This window comes from Centropristis striata, chromosome 2, assembly GCF_030273125.1.
Source record: "Centropristis striata isolate RG_2023a ecotype Rhode Island chromosome 2, C.striata_1.0, whole genome shotgun sequence".
Classification (NCBI taxonomy): Eukaryota; Metazoa; Chordata; class Actinopteri; order Perciformes; family Serranidae; genus Centropristis; species Centropristis striata.
In genome coordinates this window covers 17478909-17500011 of record NC_081518.1, presented here as the reverse complement: position 1 = coordinate 17500011, position 21103 = coordinate 17478909, and the positions used below count along the sequence as shown (strand labels likewise).

General features: G+C 37.6%; 1 protein-coding gene across 3 annotated transcripts; it reads left to right on the top strand.

Moving 5' to 3' along the window:
- Window positions 1-195: 195 nt before the first annotated feature.
- asb7 (ankyrin repeat and SOCS box containing 7) lies at window positions 196-19020 on the top strand. 3 transcript variants are annotated; one of them, XM_059354498.1, is made up of 5 exons: window positions 196-406; window positions 1889-2013; window positions 4371-4561; window positions 7425-8030; window positions 16200-19020. In XM_059354498.1, the coding sequence occupies exons 2-5, from the start codon at window positions 1976-1978 to the stop codon at window positions 16337-16339; spliced, it is 975 nt and encodes a 324-aa protein (XP_059210481.1). In that variant the 5' UTR covers window positions 196-406; window positions 1889-1975; the 3' UTR covers window positions 16340-19020. The 3 variants fall into 3 exon arrangements, with proteins under 3 accessions (XP_059210481.1, XP_059210468.1, XP_059210476.1); XM_059354485.1 differs by having other exon boundaries at window positions 4350-4561; XM_059354493.1 differs by lacking the exon at window positions 196-406 and having other exon boundaries at window positions 1899-2013; window positions 4308-4561.
- The last annotated feature ends 2083 nt before the right edge of the window (window positions 19021-21103 follow it).

Below are 21103 nucleotides of genomic sequence, written 5' to 3'. Positions count from 1 at the left end.
AAGTGCACTTTCCTATATGTGGCCCTGTGGTAGTGTCAATGAAAAATTGTGACCTCCTTCAGCATTTAAGTTGCCCATCCCTGCTTTAGACCCATGTTATGCATCAAAGGGTTAATCCCATAAAAATTATGCTTTTATTCTGAAAGATTGAAGCCGGAAGTGGTATTGTTTTTGCTGCTTGGGGCAAAGCGCCGTGCTCACACAGAGACTTTGTTGTTAAAGCTGGTTTTTCAACAGTGAAATGATGCTCAACGTTGATGAAACTGGCATCTAGGGAACTTTAACAGACAGTATTACTGTTAAGTGATGGATTTCAGTTGGAAACGACAGAAAAATCCTGCTTTGAAGACTCCAATTCTTCCTGCCTGGAAGCTGTTTGGCTAAGTTAAACGTCGGCTCAGCTTCTGTCAGTAACTCTTCTATTAACTCTTTGTTTTATACTAGCAAACGCCTTTGTGTGTGTCTGTGTGTCGTTAAATATATAGAAACAACTTTAACATTGTGTAGCCAGTGTATTGGGATCCCACCACTGAAAGTAACATTACAAACACTCAGCACAAGCTCGAGCTAACGTTAGTGAGTTAGTTAGCTCAGTGGCTAGCCAGCGTTAGCTACCAACCTGGTTAAATAAACCAAAGAATCTAGCTGCATTATAGTATCTGTGATGTTCAAACCGAGATATCTTCACCTGCCCGTCGGGCTCTCTCGGGTTTTGTCAGTTATCTCCCAGGTTTACATGTACGTGGCTTGTAATGTTGGTTATGTTAGCAGGTAAAGCCAGTCCATTGTCCATTGTTTTATTAATCAACCGGTTAAGCTCGTCAATTGACGTGAGATCTGTGACCGTGTAGTGTTTACATGCTCTGTTTTTATGGCTTGGTACAGTAAGACGTAGCTCATTTAATACCTGACCTATTTTTATTAGCAAATTTTGCATTTGCAACATTCGTCTCATGAGACATTCCTGTCGTTTAACCTTAATGTTGCTATGGTTATTATTATTATTATTATTATTATTAATGTATCTGTGACAAATTCACCATTTTCTTTCAAGTTTCAGGTTGTATTTATTATAGCCATTTCAACAAAATAATAAAATACAGTTGATAGGAATGTGCTTTGGTATGCTCACATATCTCACATCATAATGACAACACAACATACACAAGACAAGAAGGCACATAAATAGCAGGGAGAACAACACTAATATACATAGAAAAGTGTAATGGTAAATGGTAAATGGACCTGCACTTATATAGCGCTTTTCTAGTCATTTTGTGACCACTCAAAGGGCTTTACACTACAGACTGCGCTCATTCACCCGTTAACACACACATTCATACTGGTGGCAGAGGCTAGCCTAAACGGTGCCACCTGTCACCATTGGGAATTAATTTACACACCAGTGAGCAATTTGGGGTTCAGTATCTTGCTAAAGGATACTACGACATGTTGGCTGCCATGGTCAGGGATCAAACCAGCAACCCTCCGATCAGTGGGCAACCTGCTCTACCAACTGAGCCACAGTGCATGGTAACAGAGAGTAGCAGCAGGTTCAGTAGTACAAAAAGTGCCAAGAGACGTAGGCCATGGTTATGAGGTAGACCATAAAGTGCATGTTCAGGTGACAGTGAATAGCTTGTGGATAGGTACGATCACTAAAGCGTGATGTTTTACATGTGATGCTCCTATACCTCTTCCCTGATGGTAACAGAGTGAATAGATGGTATGCTGGATGGGAGGGGTCAGAGGTCATGTTACTAGCTTTCACGTTGATACTTTGACAATAATACAACTTATTATTTGATAATTTAGGGGTTTCTTTCCAGCTTCCAAGCTTTTTGCTGACTTGCTAATAATAGTTTGTGTATGTGTGTGTGTTTTGCAGGAACAATAACTGAAGACAGAGTGCTGTCCTAGTCCTCTGTTGGCCTTCTGGATAGTGCAGCTGGATAGTTAAAGGTGCAGCTCCGATATGATGAAGAGAAGCCCATCTCTTCAGCTTGTCAAAAGGTAAATTTGGCTTTTTACAATTACTGCCCTTTCACTTCAGTGGTCAACAAAAAAAATTCAAGTTAACACTTTAGATTAGGGAACACATCTTCAACATTAATTAGTTTCTTATTAGCATGCAAATAAGTAACATATTGGCTCTTAATTAGTCATTATTAAGTAGTTATTAATGACTTATTCTGCATGGCCTTATTATACAACCAGTAAGACATTAACTAAGAGTTTTACCTCAGTAACCTCAGAATTATTGCTTATTAGTAGTCAGTAAGGAAGTTTTTGTATATGAGTTATGATCTTGATATGCTTTACTTTGTATGGACTTTATAAGTCTCTACATATCGGTGAAGGAAACCATGGAAACAGCAAATAGCCACCTTCTCCAGACCTTTGACGTGACTGGTGGCTCCTTTTGGATGATTGGATGAGGATTGGTAGATTGTAATGTCAATCATTACTCTACAAAGCGGCTCACTGGTAGACTAACATTGGCACAAAGTGACCCAGTTCCCTAATCTAAAGTCTTACCAAATTCAAATATTTGAATAAAGTAAGTGATTTTTATCAACAAGAGAAATGATTAGATCTTCTCAGGGCTGTTGCTCTATCATTAGCTTAGCTGCAGTTATAGTTGGAGCTAAACCCACGTGGGCTCTGAATCGCCAATGCTGTTGTCCTCAGAACTTGCCATTTGAACTGCATCTATGATTTAGGGGCTGGATGTACTTCAAAATGTGCCCAGAGAGAGGATGCACAGTCAGATCTGCTCATACTACACTGGGTGTCTGTCTAAACTTAACCCTGTTCACTCATTTGTCAGTAAGTGTGGGCCATGCTTAAAGTCGAATTTTATACATTTTGGCAGACAGCTTGTGGACTGTCTGCACTCGACGATTACCATCGTTACCATCGTTACCGTCATTTCATTCATGTATTTGGTAATGGCCCGCCATTAATGATCTCTGGAAGACAACAACTTCATGCATTCAATTTTAAAAGGGTCACATCTGCACCATTTCAAATTTGACTCCAGAAAGAGGCTAGCTGAGTATATAAGAAACCAAAGCGGTTAATTTATTACATCACTGTATGAACTTATGCAACTACACGAAAAGACCGGGGGGGGGGGGTCAGAAATGTTTTTATTGTAGGGCAACGTAAATGCTGGAGGGGGCCACAATTTCTCATCAACACTATCACAGGGCCACATATAGGACCGTGCACTTCACCAGATATGATGAAACTGCAATTTTAAATATGTTAACAGTGCAGTAACTTAACATATTTCATGCTCAAATGCATGTATAACAGTATAAATAGGAATACAAAAGGTTTGAAGCAAATAAAAAATAACCACTTAGTGTGATTTCTTTTTTTTTTCAGTGCAAGAACAGCAGACCAACATTAATAATAATAAGATAATAATAATAATTATAATTATTATAATTATATATATATAATTATAATAATTATATAATTAATTATTATTATATAATTATAATAATAATAATAATATCAATATTAATAAGATTTCATGCTCATATGTATGTAGTTGTACTGAGGGCCACTTCAAGTGAGGGTGGCCCCTGGGCCTACAGTTGTCCATCCCTGATCTACACAAAACATTTATGCGTGTCTAATTTTAATGGACAATCATAAATCATATCATAGAACAATTGCCCTACAACAGGGATGGGCAACTGGAGGCCCGGGGGCCGCATACGGCCTGCACCCTCACTTGAAGTGGCCCTCAGTACAACTACATGCATTTGAGCATGAAATCTTAAAAGTGCAGTGTAAAAATGCACACAATTACTTCTTGCAATTAATATTGGTCTGCTGTTCTTGCATTGAAAAAAAAAGAAATCACAGTAAGTGGTTATTTTTGATTTGCTTCAAACCTTTTGTATTCCTATTTATACTGTTATCATGCATTTGAGCATGAAATATGTTAAGTTACTGCACTGTAAACAAAGTGCAGTTTCATCATATCTGGTTAAGTCCACGGTCCTATATGTGGCCCTGTGGTAGTGTCGATGAAAAATTGTGGCCCCCTCCAGCATTTAAGTTGCCCATCCCTGGTGTAGACTATGAACAAACGGACGATATATACCTCCTACTTTTGCAGGGCTTCTTTTTGCCAAGCACCTGTCTACCAAATGTGCAATAAACATAATCAAGCTGAAAATAACACGGTCATGTGTGTTGAAAATGAAAATTATTTGGGATGGTGATTGTAATATAGTAGTCGGGTTCCCAATCCCCCAAAGACCTACATGTTCAATGTTTCCTAACAGAGGTTAGGTACAGATGAACACTTCCATTACGAAATGTGACAGGATGCTGAACCATCACTGCAGAAGGAACCCTGAGCTTCATGAGGAGCTGCAGATCCAGGCTGCAGTGGCAGCGGGGGATGTCTGCACTGTCAGGAGAATGCTGGAGCAAGGATACTCACCTAAGATCCGCGATGCCAATGGCTGGACTCTGCTCCACTTCTCTGCTGCCAAAGGAAAAGAGAGATGTGTTCGAGTCTTTCTTGAGCATGGAGGTGAGAGGCTTTGTCTTTTTTGTCCTGGTTAAGTTGGCTTTATATGTTGGTTGGCATTACACCATGATAAGTCTTAACACTAGAGGTCATAATTATACTGGAAGAGACAGCCTTCCATTCACCTCTGTGTTAGTTCAAACCCATTGAAGTTGAAAAGTATAATACTTGATCCTACACATACACTGTAAAAAAAGATAAACAATACTACTCAATAAAATTGAGGCAACAGATTGCACGCAATATTATTAATTAAATCTAACTACGTTACAAGTTGAGTTAATAACAGCTTAACAGGAAGTGCCTGTCAATTAAAAACCGACTAATTCTATTATGTTGGATTCATTCAAAATTCTCTTGATTTAGAATTACATACACATGAAGATTATATTTAATGTGATCAAAATAAGTAGATTATATCTCAAACATTTTTATATTAAAGTTACTTAAACAACTGCCTCAAAATCAAGGACGCATTTATATTTAAATACATTTTATCAAATATATTAAGTAAAATGAAATGACTACAGAATAATTTATTACGATGTAGGTGCTTCATCTGACAAGGAAATATACCCATGATATTTGCATACAACAGTCAGACAAATTCTCTTAAAACACTTACATATGCCTTACACCTATCAACTATAGTCATTAGGTTTGGAGTTCATTTCTTTGTGTTAATCACTGCAGAAATGGATATCTTAGAAATAATAATAATAACACTATGTTTGTTTATATAGCACTTTGCTTCACAAGGCAAGAACAGCAGATAAATTAAACACAAAAAATAAAACAACAGAATTGAGCAGCACAATCTATATCAATAACAATATAATAGCCATAGTAATATATTGGAACTTAAAAATCCAAGTTTCAAGTCACAAGTTGAAGGTGCTGCATTAGAAAGGCTAAGAAAAATTAGTCTGGTCTGGGACTCCCACTACACGGCTCTCACTTGGGTCTGATTGACAGCTCAATAGTGCTCCCACTGGCTAGCTAATTGCTGCTGCTCTACACTGCACACTACCCCGGCAGTGTTGAAATTTGGTACTTTAAGAGAATGAATACCAAGGCAGGGATAGAGTGCAGGAAACAGGGAGCGATAACAGCTAGAGTGACAGAGCTAACAGTAGTAATGAGGTAGTTGGCTCCATAAGTATCTCACACTCATCGGGGGAACCTTGCTTCTGTTGAAGAGTGGTGCTCATCAGCAGTAATGCTAACCAGCCCAACCAGTACGCCATGGTTATCAGGTTATCAGTGGGTTAGCTCCATAGGACCAGTGATGGCCTTCAGAAGCCTGGTAAAGGTAGTGCTCAAGGTTATTATATTTAACGAAATAACGAAAACTAGAATTGAAAAAACATTTTCATTAAGTGAAATAAAAATAAAAACGAGAGTTTTTTTAAAAACCATAACTAACTGAAACTGTATTTTGTGGATACAAAACTAACTAAAATTATAGTGAAAATGTCCTTCGTTTTCGTCTTTGTCAACTTTTTTCATACATAAACCTTTTTGGTCGATATGAAATCTATTTCATCTATCTGGTTTTATGACTTAATAAATTTATTAGAGCTGAGATGAATAAGACAAAGGAAATAAAGGAAACATTTATTGTGACTTTTTTGAATCTGGCACCCAACAAATACCCCATTACAAAAAAACTAAAACTAATAAAAACTAAACTAAAACTAAACATTTCCATAAAAATAAAAACAAATTAAAACAAGCAAACTCACTCTAAAAACTCATTAAAACTAATTGAATTTGAAAACAAAAATTGACAACGAAATTAAAACTAATGAAAAAACCAAAACTATTAGAACCTACAAAGAGAGGGACCAACAGCTGAACAACCTTGTTGTCATTTCCAGGCTGTAAAATACCTTTTATAAAAGGGGGTTGCATGCACTAAAATGCATTTGTGCCCAGACCGGCTACCAAAACAAGGTATAGAGAAGCTCATATTAAAACACACACAGAGGGAGCATGGCTTTATTATCTGGTCTGGTGTTTGAGACTGTTATTCTGTCTTTTGTTCTAAAGTCCTGTAATCCATGGCCATTAGAAATTGAGCCTTGTAGAACCTGATAATGTAATAAATTCCAGATAATGTAATAACCCCGATAATGTAATAAAAATCTGCACTTGAGTCCATTGAAAATGTAATAAAACCTGATAATGTAATAACTTCCCGATAATGTAATAAAGTGCATTTCCCAATAATGTAATACACTTTTTACCAATAATGTGATAACGTATAACATTAATGGAAGGTTTTTTTTTATCAAATCAAAGATTGCAGAAAATCCAATATGGCTGAAAAACCCCATTGAGGATGCATTGAGCTCAGATTGGCCCAAGGGTTCCAGTGATACATCCTTTGTGAAAAACGGATGAACGGGTCAAAAGTTAATAAACATTCAACTTTGACCTGTTGGTGGCGCTAGAGCTCTTGAGCTAGAGTTGCCTACACAGTATCACCACTTGAACCCAAGTAATGGGTGGTCTGCTGTTAAAGTATTACAATATTGGGGAATTATTACATTATCAGGACTTGGGGAATGAAGGCTAACCTGATAATGTAATAACCTCCCATTAATGTTATACTTTATTACATTATTGGTTAAAAGTGTATTACATTATTGGAAAATGCACTTTATTACATTATCGGGAAGTTATTATATTATCAAGTTTTATTAAATTTTCAATGGACTCAAGTGCAGATTTTTATTACATTATTGGGGTTATTACATTATCGGGAATTTATTACATTATCAGGTTCTACAAGCCTTAAATGCCAACTCCTGCTGTATTGACTTTCCTTTCATTCCCACTCTTTCTCCTCTCCTCTGTGCAGCTGATCCCACAGTAAAGGACTTTATCGGTGGCTTCACAGCGCTTCACTATGCTGCAATGCATGGCAGAGCACGCATCGCCAGACTAATGCTGGAATCTGAGTTCCGCAGTGACATTATAAATGCAAAAAGCAACGATGGCTGGACACCATTGCATGTGGCCGCCCACTACGGTCGGGACTCGTTTGTACGCCTCCTCCTCGAGTTCAGGGCCGAGGTGGACCCGCTAAGTGACAAAGGGACCACACCACTACAGTTGGCCATCATCCGTGAGCGATCCAGCTGTGTACGGATCCTTCTGGACCACAGTGCCAACATTGACATTCAAAATGGCTTCCTGTTGAGATATGCTGTCATCAAAGGCAATCACTCATACTGCCGCATGTTCCTGCAGAGGGGAGCAGACACTAATCTCGGACGTCTAGAAGATGGCCAGACTCCCTTGCACCTGTCTGCTCTCAGGGATGATGTGTTATGTGCCCAGATGCTCTACACATACGGGGCCGATACCAACAACAGGAACTACGAGGGCCAGACACCAGTAGCTGTATCTGTTAGCATGTCTAGGATCAGCCGGCCCTGTCTGGACTTCCTACAGGAAGTCACCAGTGAGTCTCACTATCACACAACCCATCACACACGCATGTTCTGCAGTGTCACACATATCTGTTCCCCTCTGTAACTAGTTGTCATTATGAATGATAGATTTTTTTTTAATTCATAATGCTGGGCTTACACCAAACGGTTTCCACAGTACCAGACTAAAAAGTGAAAGTCTTTAGTAAATCTAGGAGTTTTACTGGAGTCACGGCGCTCCCCTCATCTCCATGGTTAAGTTTAAGGTAGTAATCTGCTCTGTTTCATATCAGTCTTTTCCTAGTCTTGGGTTTGATCATATCAAACGTGTTTGATATTATCTCAAGTCTCAGTGATGTAACACAATCACCAATCAATAGATGAGCGGGGGAAAGGTCCCCGGTTCCAGACGGGCCAGTAAAACCACTTCCACAGGAAAAAGGAACATCACAATAATGTTAGTAAGCTCAGTCCTAAATACAAATATAGTGATGTCATACATTTAGATTTTTGGGGGACGTTTCTTAGTAAAGAGAACAGTAAGGAGACCCAGTTTCAATTTATAAATAAGTATATAGCCTACATAAATAAGTAATAAATAATGGATGATTAATGTATGATTAATTAAATGAAAGTTGATAGAGCTGATAAATATAATTATTCAATTAAATAAATTATAGTTAAACAAACCATGACCAATGAAATAGGAACTCCCTGTACAATACCTCACACAAGAGTCTCCCACAAACAGTTCATGAGTAACCAAAAGGGGGTGTGGGTAATGTAAAGGGGCTGTGCAAAGTGACACCAATGAAATAAATACTCTCTGCTCAGTGCAATGATACTTCACATGAAAGTCTCTGACAAACAGTTAATGAGTTAATTAAAGTACAGGGCATGGAAATGCAATACAATTTGATTTTTAATTCAAGTGGTCTGATTTCCTGTTTGGTTTAGGTTATGGTTCCAAGAGGCTTTTTTGTATGTCTCGGCATGTTTCATCTGCCTTCTTAATTGTATGTCTACGTGAAATCATCTCCAGGGGCATTTCGGTTGAAATTTTCTCGGCACTGAGCCATTTTGCCACACCCATTTGCAAGCAGTGTTGGGGAAAGTCAGGGGGGGAAAGACGAACTAGTTAATTAACTAAGTTGCAGCCCCGAAATAGTAACTAGTTACTATATAATTATTCTTTATTGAAAGTACAAATAAAGTACTTTCAAAGTTACCTATTTAAATGCTTTTTTAAATGTCGTTTGGTGTGTTGTCACCTCTATTGAAAAGAAATCCCCACACTACCAGCCCTGAATACAGTTAGCTGTTAAAGTTACACATTATGATGGATAATAAGTGTCAGCTTTATTTACACCTATGCTAGTTTTGCTTAAACACTTACATCTCTCTCCTTCTTGTAGTGACTTTATCACTAATCTCATCTATTTATACGTTATTCCGTTCTGTTAGCTAGGTAGCTTAGCAGCTAGCGATAGCTTTTCCCCTCCTGCACAGTGTGTCAAATGTTTAACTTCTCTCCTGCCTCCTTTACTGATCATGGTAAATGTAATGTGTCGGGTATTAGTTGTATTTGAGGCGAGGCTTACTGAATTGGAAGTGCAGCTCCCCGTAGCGGGTGCGAGCCGACGTAGTGCAGCGGTTGGGTGTCTGTACGAAGTTAGCATAGTCACAAGCTAAGCAGCTACCAGCCGCCACAACAGTGAGCAAAGAGAAGCTTTCCATCTATCCCTGCGCATGTGGGCCAGACTGCTGTTAGAGTTTGTTTTTTTGCAGAATAGATGAGAGGAGAGTAAAATCATTTTGACTATGTATTTAAGACAATAATGAAAGAGTGAGCATGTAACTGGACCTTCTCTGTTCAGAAATCACAGGCTGCTGATCAGTAAGCTGTAACCACCTCCCAGAAAAGGATGTCTAACTTACTTTTACACAGAGTTTTATAATGTGAATGTGCGACTATCTGATTAGTCAAAACTGTTTGGGCAGCACACAAGGTTTGAACTTTGACCTGCCTATTTCGTTGGCACATGGGCTAGTCCTAGCCGCTTGGTGCTTCAGCTTCCGGTCACCGCCCTGTGGGAGGAAAAAGCTAACAGCACACTTCTGTATCTTGTCTGGTGTTTGTCAGTGGCTATCTCCACCTGGGCACTTGGCCTTGAATTGGAGCACAAAGAGTGCTTCAGTGTTTTATCTACTTTCCCTCAAATATGTGATGATGTGCAAAGCGTTTGTCCTTTCTGTTGATACTCCTTATTTCTGTGTGCTGTGCCTGGCACAAAAATGTGTGTTCCATGCTTCGCTAAATACACCTCTAAGCAGCATTTTACTAAAGGTCATAATGCAGACCATTGCTAATTTTATTAATCTCTAAAGCCTGATTTCTACCGGGCGCGTTACTGCAGCGTCACGTCAGCGTCGCGTATGCCGTTGCAAATAGGTAACACTCTAATCAATGAGAGCATTTCCACCGGGCGCGTAGCGTAACGTTACAGCAGCGCCACGTTACAGCAGCGCCACGTCAGCGTCTCTACGCAAGCATTAGGTAGGACTTCTATTTCTCCGCGAGACGCTGCCAAATCGCGTGAATCTCAACAAAGCAGAGCGCACCAGACAGGAAGTCCGACTCAGAATCAGCGTAAAACACTTCCGCCCCTTTCAAAATAAAACACAATACGCAGTTCATGCAGCCTAAAACTACTTCACATCAACATTATGTTATGACCGGGGCACCAGATCAGCAATCAATCAATCAAAGGGTCTCAGAGGATCGGCGACACGGACGACAAGAGACTGATTGTTGAAGTGGAACATCATACAATCATTTATGACATAACATATTGTTTTTATAAGGATAGATGGTCAGATCAACATATCTTTCACCTCAGAGAAGCAAAGTAAGTTGGTTTTTGTTGTTGTTGTTTACTTTATACACACAGTTTATCCATAGACTGTATAAATAGAGTTTAAAGTTTATCACGGGATCTTGCGGTCTCCCGTATGGTCAGGATTATCGCGTGATCTCGTTATCTCGCGTGTATACGGCCGGCTCGCTAAGCTGACGTGCTGCTGCTGTAACGCGCCCGGTGTGAATTGACAGATGCAGCAAAAACGCTGTGGAGACGTGCTGCTGCTGTAACGCGTCCGGTGGAAATCCCCAGTAACACTGCAAACCTAACTTTAATGAACAAAATGAACGAAAATGGCCTGAACATAGTAACTGCTAACTAATTCCTTGATAAGGAAAAGTAATGGCGTTACTTTGTAGCTCGTTACCCCCAACACTGTTCACAAAACACACAAAACATTAAAATTTTCACCAGGCCTGACCCGTGTGCAAAGTTTCACAAGTTTTCACGAGTATGTTAAAGCCCCCAAAAAGATAGAACCTCAGAAAAGCCACACATTCCAAAAGCTACAACTAGTAAGTGTTTGTTCTTATTACCTGATAAATTACTTGAGATATAAATCCTTCATTCACTAAATTATCAAGTAAAGCATTTTTAAAGCAGTAGTCAAATTGTCTTTTGGAATTTGTTTGAAAATTGGATAAGAGGGGAAAGAAGTTGTCCTTGGATGAAATTACACAAACAATTTTGACAACATCAGAAGTTCAGCATAATTTAAGATTTATGGATGCAGATCGCATCTTTTCTTTATCCATTTATTAATCCCTCTCCTTTTTTTAACATTAGAAAGTGAGTTATCTTGTTTTTAGCCACACCTTTTCTGCAGTTTGCTTTTTATTGTAAGTTATAAGGAGGAAGAAAAATAGATGAATATAAATTAATGTTTATAAATGTGAAGAATGAAAGAGGCTTCGTACTTGCACAAAGGTTATACTGAGTATTGTCGAATACTGTTCAGTCACAGAACAATGGCAGAGAGGAGAAACAGGAGAGCACATTACCTGAAGCATTATGATTTAGAGGGAACAATGGCTGCATTCCTTCTCTCCCCCCTGCACTTTGATATCAAAGATATCAAAGAGCTGTGCACTGATTCAGACAAGCCCTTTCAGAGACTCCAAACCCCCAGCCAGATCACATATCTGCTGGCTTATTGATTACACCTCTACCTCCTGGATTAACTCATATGCCATGAAAGACTTGTCCCACACAGTATGACAGGTACCCGTTCCTTTCAAGTGGTGCACATATCAGTGTTGCTCCCCATAGGTTTTTCTCCATCAATACTGCAACATGTATAACTGTCTTCATACAAAGGTTACAGTTTTAAACAAAACCAAAATCTTTCTCTGGGTGGACGTACTCCACCCAGAGAAAATGTCACATCCTATCATTTTTGTACAGTACAGCACATACAAGCCTAGATTTGTGGTTTTCAAACTCAGGGAAAGTGGTTCCAACCAAGGTTATTAACAAAATAACGAAAACTAGAATTGAAAATACATTTTCGTTAACTGAAAGGAAAAGAAAAACCCATAACTAACAAACTGTAAACTAAAATCAAAGTGAAAATGTCCTTAGTTTTCGTCTTTGTCAACTTTTTTCATACATAATCCAGTGTTTCTATTTCTCCACTGCTGAGTGTGTGTATTCCTGCTTTGTGGGCTTCTGGGAGAAGCGTGAGTGCAATTACCGTAATGACACCATGTTGGCTGTAAAGAAAAACTTCTCAGCTTTCAGGAAACATTGGAATTTTACCGATAGCGCAAACCATTTAGTTATTATAGTAAAAGTGTCGCCAGTGCAACACTCTGTAAATTTTGGATGTTGTGTTTTCACTGTGTGCAAGTGAAAGTCTTCAATTCAACCGCAGAATACATGTAGGGGAAACACTGCATAATCCTTTTTGGTTGATATGAAATGTATTTATTTAGCTCCAACTAAACAGCTGCTGGTTAGTGAACCTGCAGGAACACATGGTAAATATGTTTACTGAGACTGGGATGTTTACACTCCAAACAAAATTCAAAACACCCAGAACTGTGTTAATAACTTTATTGGGGTTGAGATGGATAAAACAAAGGAAATAAAGTCAAAATGTATTATGACCTCTTTGAATCTGGCACCCAACACATAGCCCATTACAAAAAACTAAAACTAATAAAAACTAAACTAAAACTAGCAAACTCACTCTAAAAACTAATTAAACTAATTGAATTTGAAAACAAAAATTCACAATGAAATTAAAACAAACAAATGAAAAATACAAAACTATTTATAACCTTTGTTCCAACCACATATTTTAATATTGTACATAATGTTATTCATTTTCTTCCATGTTTACATAAACTTGAGATACGTTTGCAGTTTGTATACTGGCTAAAAATCTGTAATCCAGTTTAGTCTTTTACATTTCTTTTCATTTGCTGCTGAACCAGCAGCAATACTGCCAAATCCTATGTACCTGGAACTTGGGAATTTACTGTCGTGTCACCTCGTAGCATGCCCACATTTATTGAAAGAAAGAGAAAACCTGTTGCAATAGATTCATTCATTTCACATGCACCAAATTTGGGCTTCCATATCTTGATAGGATACTTCCACATGCAAACTTCTTATCAGTTCCTGCTTTTTCTCAGCTGAGTGGATACAGCATGTATTACTGCACTCATTCCTATGATAGCTCCTCAATATGATGTTAACAGTACATCCACAGATCTTTATAATCCTATGTTATATTTTAGAAATGTTGACTGCCTGATTTGTCCCACATGTTGTGTTGCTGCTTATCTAAATCTCAGTTGGTTTGTGGACACATTGACTCCCAAATTTTAATTTCCATTATGGTTTTTCTTGACTAAACTAGCACTGAGAAAGGGTACATAATGACCTGTGTTTAGCTATAAAGAAAGCATTTTAAAAACTGATTTAGATACTGCAGTCAGTTCCATTGATACCGATTTATTTGATATGAGGATTCAGAAAATCTGTAAAGGATATATACCTGTCATTTCATCTTCTTTTTTTTAACAAACATTTTTTCTATATTTAAGAGTTTGTAACTCCCACGAATGTAATAATGGCAAGAAACGTAATTAACCATAAGCGTAATAAAAATCTGCAGCTTTTAATGCAATAATCCCAAAAATGTAATACATTTTTCAAGAACGTAACAGCCTAAGTCCCTGCAAACGTAATAGTTATTACATTTGTGGGAAATCGCATGTTAAGTTTGTAGTAGGCAACGGCTATTAGGTTTGTGGAAAATGTATTGCATTAAAAGCTGCAGATTTTTTTATTACATTCGCAGGCGTTACAGAGTTCTTACAAAGATGTGCACTGAGAACAATGCAAAGCATATTTGCTTGGTTATTACCAGTTTGCTATCAGCTGAAAGGATTAGTAGATTTACTGTTTCCAGTCGATTGAGTGTAACTGTAGTAACATACTGAACTGCAAGCTGTGAGAATATTTACTATTAAGTTAGTATGGCAGGATGAGTACATTGCTGTCTGTCCACAACTAATTAGCTACAGTATCTTCCACTCTACTGACAGGCTACGAAACTAATTTAGCACCATGTTAACTGCGAGCATGTGTCTTGTAAAGGCTATGAGCCATATACTGATCAGAAACGTTTATCAAATACATGTAAACTGGTTTGATAGTAAGCACCTGACATTGGACAAATGCAGAAGATTTTCTCCTGTGGTGAGTGGATTAGTTTGGTACATTAGGTGACTGGGGTGTTTTTTGTTTCATTTGCCAACGGGATATACACCTGAGCACATGAGAGGAGAAAGTGTGATCCAGGCATGGTTGACACAACCGCTGTCTGCTTTTTAAGTTTTACTGGAAGGAGAAATGAAGAGCTTAAATAAGCCATGTATTTAACACACAATGAGCAACATACCACAGACCCACAAACACAGATTTGGTAATGCTCAGTCAAAGTTTTCAGGCAACTATAATCAGTGTGTTGCAGTGCTCTCCAGTGAGATAAAAATGGCTCAAACACTTTTACTTTCATGTCTTGTAACTAATAGCCTGAGCTAAATATCAATGCCGACTTAAAGAGATAGTTTGGATTTTTTGAAGTGATGTTATATGAGTCAGTGTATTCTGTCTAGTACATGACGGAACGTTCCATATACAGAGATCCAGATGCACGCTCCAGGCAGTAAACAGACTGCAGACGGGGACTGTCACAAAAACATATTGTAACCACCTTAACAAAGGCCAACCCTAAATATGTTATACCCGTTCATGTGAATGCTTGATTACCTATATGTCCAGCGATTTTTGTAGCTATCCACAGCCGTTTCATGGGCTTCATCTCGGGGTCTAGTTTCCACAGAAGTTTCTCCCCTCTCTCATTCAGCCCCTTCAGTCTAGAGGTAGACCAAAACATCGGCCAGCCGATATTTTGGGCCGATATTTGCGTTTTGCTTGTATCGTCATCGACTGATACGTGCGTGCGTTTGCCAATCAATTAGCCCATTTCACTGAGCCAACACCAGGGCAGAAGAATCGAGCAGAAGAATGTTTGTTTTGTTAATAAATCTTTCTTTTTTTGTTTAAATTGAGACTTGTGTAACATTTGTTATCCTTGTGTCATTTTTATCATGTAAATGGAGTGAGAAAAGGCAATATCGGCCCCAAGAATCGTCCCAAAAAAATCGGCAGAACGTATCGGGTATCGGTTAAGACTGATGTCAAAATAATCGGTATCGGCCTTAAAAAACCCGTATCGGTCGACCACTATTTCAGTCTCCATCTGCAAAAGCTCTTCTTCTGTATATTCCAGTTCATAAAGATATCCCTTTTGTCAATATTGAACAGCATTTTGTCGTCACCCTCAAAATCACTCATTTTTATTTCCTTGTGTTGGTTGTCTCTTGCAAAAACTAGCGCCTGGATTCTGACCAAAAAAGCTGATCTGCAGCAGCAAGCAAAGCATATTAGTGTGCTTATGCATAGGAACATGGAAGTTCTACAGTTGAGAAAAAGTAGTGCCAAATAAAGCAGCTATGGATAGCAACAAAAATCGATGCACATATTCTTAATATAACATGCACATAATGGGTGTAACATTTTTAGGGTGGGCCTTGGCTCCAGTGGTTAAAATATGTTTTGTGACAGTCCCTGTGTGCAGTCTGTCCCTTTAACTATCCATTCAAATGAACTGATAAAATGCCCACTGATGTATCAGTTCAGCTGTAGTAATGAGCTTCCTCTCTTTATTCCATTATGTAACTACTGTTTCTTTTCCTCTTTTAGGACAACCTCGGACTCTACAAGACTTGTGTCGAATAAAAATCCGTCATTGCATTGGCCTTCAAAGTTTGAAATTGTTGGAGGATCTACCAATTGCAAAGGTTATGAAAGACTATTTAAAACATAAGTTCGACAATGTGTGAAGGAACAACAACGAAAGATGAGCGGGTGATTAAAAACACTCTGCTGTCATTTATACAAAATATGCAATCACTATGCTCGTCTGGAAGAAATGTCCACAGGTCCATTCTGTACACACTGAAGCATAGAAAGTCCTGTCTGGTCATTTAGTTCATCTGAGAGTCTTCTGCTCCTCTTTTCCATTTCAGCATTTTCACAGTTAAAACAGTGGCTAATGTTAGCATAGCATTTTATTGTGGGGAAAAAACTAATTTGACAGACAGCATTGTTACTACAGCTAACATTTTTTACCAATTATGTTGTCACTGTTTAAATGTGCATGGTGTTATTCTCTCTGGGTCTGATTGTCAAGTGCATACTTGTGGATGACTTTGTTTTTATTATTGAGCTATAGGAAGCCAAACTCCAGTTGCTGTATGACAATTGACAATCACGACTTTCTAACCTGCCGCTGTCGTGTCTGGGAAGCCGTCATTGGAAAGTGTTTGAAAAAATAGCAGACTCTTTCAGAAAATAACTGTCAGCTAATTGGATGAGCCGTCACAGTCACACGTCTTCTGTGCTTAAACCAGTCAGAAGAAGAGCAGAAACCTTCAGTGCTCTTCTCTGCTTTTCTTTTAATGTAGAAATACTCTGTAGAGTTCTGGTAGAACTCATGGATGCATTCTCACGATTCTTCCATGATCTTGTGATATTGCCAAGGTTATTATAGTTAACGAAAACTAACGAAATAACGAAAACTGGAATTGAAAAAACATTTTCGTTTACTGAAATAAAAATAAAAACAAGAGTTTTTAAAAAAAAAACGAAAACTTACTTAAACTGTATTTTGTGGTTACAAAACTAACTAAAACTAACTAAAATTATAGTAAAATTGTCCTTCGTTTTCGTCTTTGTCAACTTTTTTCATACGTAAACATTTTTTGTTGATATGAAATCTATTTCATCTATCTGGTTTTATGACTTAATAAACTTATTGGGGCTGAGATGGATCAGACAAAGGAAATAAAGGCAACATTTATTGTGACTTTTTTTAATCTGGCACCCAACAAATACCCCATTACAAAAAACTAAAACTAACAACTAAACTAAAACAAGCATTTTCCCAAAAATAAAAACGAATTAAAATAAGCAAACTCACTCTTAAAACTAATTAAAACTAACTGAATTTGAAAACAAAAATTGACAACAAAATTAAAACTAAAACTAATGAAAAATCCAAAACTATTATAACCTTGGATATTGCAAGAATCCAGATGCCGTGCAAGGTAAATTATTTTCTTTCTGATTCAAAATCAGCAAAGATCCCTGATTCTGTTACATCACTAATTAGTGAGTAAATCATCACCAGTATCTCCAGTTTGTTCAATGATTATTAAGTAAATAGCACTCTTGTCGTGTCTGTTGACAGGTAATTCCAAGAGCTCATTCTGCTTTGAATAAAAAGCAGGAGAATTACAATTTGGAGCAAAATATGCAAAGATCAGTCAGTCTTCCTGACTTATTTCAGCAGCATCATACGTAAAGTTTTGTGCTGGCTAAATTCCTTTCCCTTTGAACATATGCCATTCCCTACTTTCCCCTTTGTTTTGTTTAAAGTGCATATGATGCTGTGACTTTACTCGTAGACGACCAAAATAAAATCATTCACTCTTTTTCACATCTTCATTGGCTGAAAAAAGTCGTTAAAGTGACACTGATTTTGAGTCAAAAGAAAATTGTCATCACTCTATTAATTTGCATTTAGCTCCCTTTAGCTCAGTAAAAAATATGATATGCAAAAATAACTTGCACAGATGCTTCATCGTGATATAAGCAACAATATTAAGTGAAGTTGATATAATTTTGGAATGCAAGTTTATTGGTTAAAATGAATTATTGATACTAGCAGAACAGTGAAAGTTCAGTGATCAACTATAAATCAATCCATTTCTACACTATTATGTAGTACATTTGAAATGCACTGTGATAGAATTCTGTTTGAAAAGCACCACATTTACTCACTAAAGCAGTTGATGGCTCATGAATAATAAGGTTGAGGTGGTTGGATAAGACTGACACAATCCTTAGAAGCTACAGTCTGTAAATATGTTACATATACAACAGATATTTTTGTAGAATTTATTTAAGCAATGGTCTCTGGTATTCTAATTGTATTTAAAGTTTGGAAAGTATTGTGATTTGTTTGGTGTGACTCAAGTACTTCTATTTTTGTGTGTCTAAGTTCAAGTTCTCTGTTATACAAGGATAAATTGGAATCAACATTTGATTTTAAGGCAGAAATATTGGGTGCTTTCTTAAAATTCATCATCTCTTGCAGGTAACTGTTATGGGGATTATACTGTGAATTTTTTTCATTTTGACGATTCTAAATAAAATGTTTTTGAAATATTCACAAGTCAATAACAGTGTTCATCTGCATTAACATGTCAATGTCAGTTTCATATTTGAAAAAGCATGTTTGTCTCCATTTTTGGATTAGGACATTTTGTGGAAAGAAAGTGCACATTTTGGAAATGTAAACTGTGTGCTATTTGCAGGTAAACTGTGATTAAAATTTAAATTGCTTCATACAAGATTACAAACAGACAGTTAGTGGGATACTATAGCAAAAGGACTGTAGAGGTCAGGAGAGTTGCATTTATTGTTTTTGTTATTAAAACAACTAAGACCACAACCACAAGATAGACTCCTGTGTCCCATATCAGTCCAGACCTGTTCTATTTTATAAACTACTTCAAATGCAGCCTTCTTTTCCCTGAACTGTGTGTTCAATGTGTCCTGAAAATCGATGAAAGTTCCCAAAACTCATTTTTGTATCGTTGAGGTCTAACAAACTTATCAAGTGCATTTCCTTATGTGTGCATGAGACAAACAAAACAGGGACTAAATTCTTACTGGTGCTTTGACATACTAACCAATCAGAATACAGCATTAAGTGACCACAACATTTTAAGTGCCATTATACAGTTCTGGAAAAAAATAAGAGACCACTGCAAAATTATCACTATCTCTTGTTTTACTATTTATAGGTATGTTTGACATTTTTGTTTTATTCTATAAATTACTGACATTTCTACCAAATTCCAAATAAAAATATTGTAATTTGCAGAAAATTACAGCTGGTCAAAATTTTAAAAAAGACAGTGTTTTCAGACCTTGAATAATGCAAAGAAATTAAGTTCATAATCATTTTTTAACCAATCAATACTAATGTTTTAACTTGGGAAGAGTTCAAAAATCAATAATTGGTAGTGTAATCCTGATTTTTCAATCACAGCTTTCATGTGTCTTGGCATGCTCTCTATCAGTCTTTCACATTGCTGTGTGGTGACTTTATAGCACTCCTGGCACAAAAATTAAAGCAGCTCAGCTTTGTCCACACCTTGAAGGGAGTGTGTCTATGTTCCCAAAAAGGGTCCTATGTTCCCCGGTCTGTAACTTTTTCCACCATTACTGCCAAATTCCATGGCAAATAGGCCTATGTAGGCCAACGGGCTGTTTGACGTGCATATGCAAATAACCTAACCCTAACCATAACCCAAATAACCTAACCCTAACCCAAATAACCTAACCCTGACCCAAATAACCTAACCCTAACCATAACCCAAATAACCTAACCCTAACCCAAATAACCTAACCCTGACCCAAATAACCTAACCCTAACCATAACCCAAATAACCTAACCCTAACCCAAATAACCTAACCCTGACCCAAATAACCTAACCCTAACCATAACCCAAATAACCTAACCCTAACCCAAATAACCTAACCCTGACCCAAATAACCTAACCCTAACCCAAATAACCTAACCCTGACCATATACCTAACGCTAACCCTAAAAGGAAGAAGCTAAGCCTCGATGCAAGACAATATGATATGAACTTCAAAGTAACCAGAAAGTAGCTGCTGTGCAAATGTAAGTTTTAGGCTGCTTGAGCTAAGGTGGGCCATGCGACGGTAGGCCTGCTGGCCATGCTGAGAGTCTACCTCAAAGATTGATAGATTGCGGGGACCCTTAGGACACTTTTTCTGGAGAAGCTCCCCGTTATTTTCTAGCTTTGCACAACTTCAGCCCTTAAGAGCCTGGTTTTTATACTTTTCCTTGTTAAATGGGATCTGGTTCAGGTGATCACCTAATCGGTTCCCCAATAAGTAGAATAAGATGTGCTTGTGTTTGAATTCAACAGACACTGGAATGGAATGTCTGCCATACATCTAGAGATAATTTGGACAATTTGGAGTATCTCTTAAATTTTTCCAGAGCTGTATATATATGGTTCAAGCTACTTATTTTACAGTAAGTATCAATGCTATATGACTGCATGCTGAACATGTGAGTAGACATTGACATATTAATGCATGCATATAGCTATTCTATTTCTGGTTAGAATCACCAAAACTTCATCACACAATTTGACATGCCTCAAAGTATAGTGAAGATTGCAACTCACACAATGTGATGTATGATGAACCTGAAGGATTGCTGTTATCAGCCAATTTATAGGGGCCTTAATTCTTGAAAGCTGCATGGATATTTGACGTCTTTGTTTAACGGTTGATTGGGTACTTGGTTATCAGTTGCTACCAGTTTATATATAATATTAAGTTGTCAACAAGTTCATCTTTGGAATGTACTACTTTTTCAGCCATTTGCAACCTTTTAATGCTAAATTTTAATTTTGATAAGGATTTTCTGAATTAGTTTGGTGTTTGTGAGGGTGACGTATCTCTTGATGCCAAGGCTCAGCCCAGTAGCCCTCAGT

Bases quoted from the DNA above. Each gene is read 5' to 3' on its own strand.
- asb7 (XM_059354485.1), top strand. From the start codon at position 1,976: ATGATGAAGAGAAGCCCATCTCTTCAGCTTGTCAAAAG. The intron at 2,014-4,349 runs GTAAATTTGGCT...GAAATGTGACAG, and splicing joins TCTCTTCAGCTTGTCAAAAG to GATGCTGAACCATCACTGCA. The intron at 8,031-16,199 runs GTGAGTCTCACT...TTCCTCTTTTAG, and splicing joins CTTCCTACAGGAAGTCACCA to GACAACCTCGGACTCTACAA.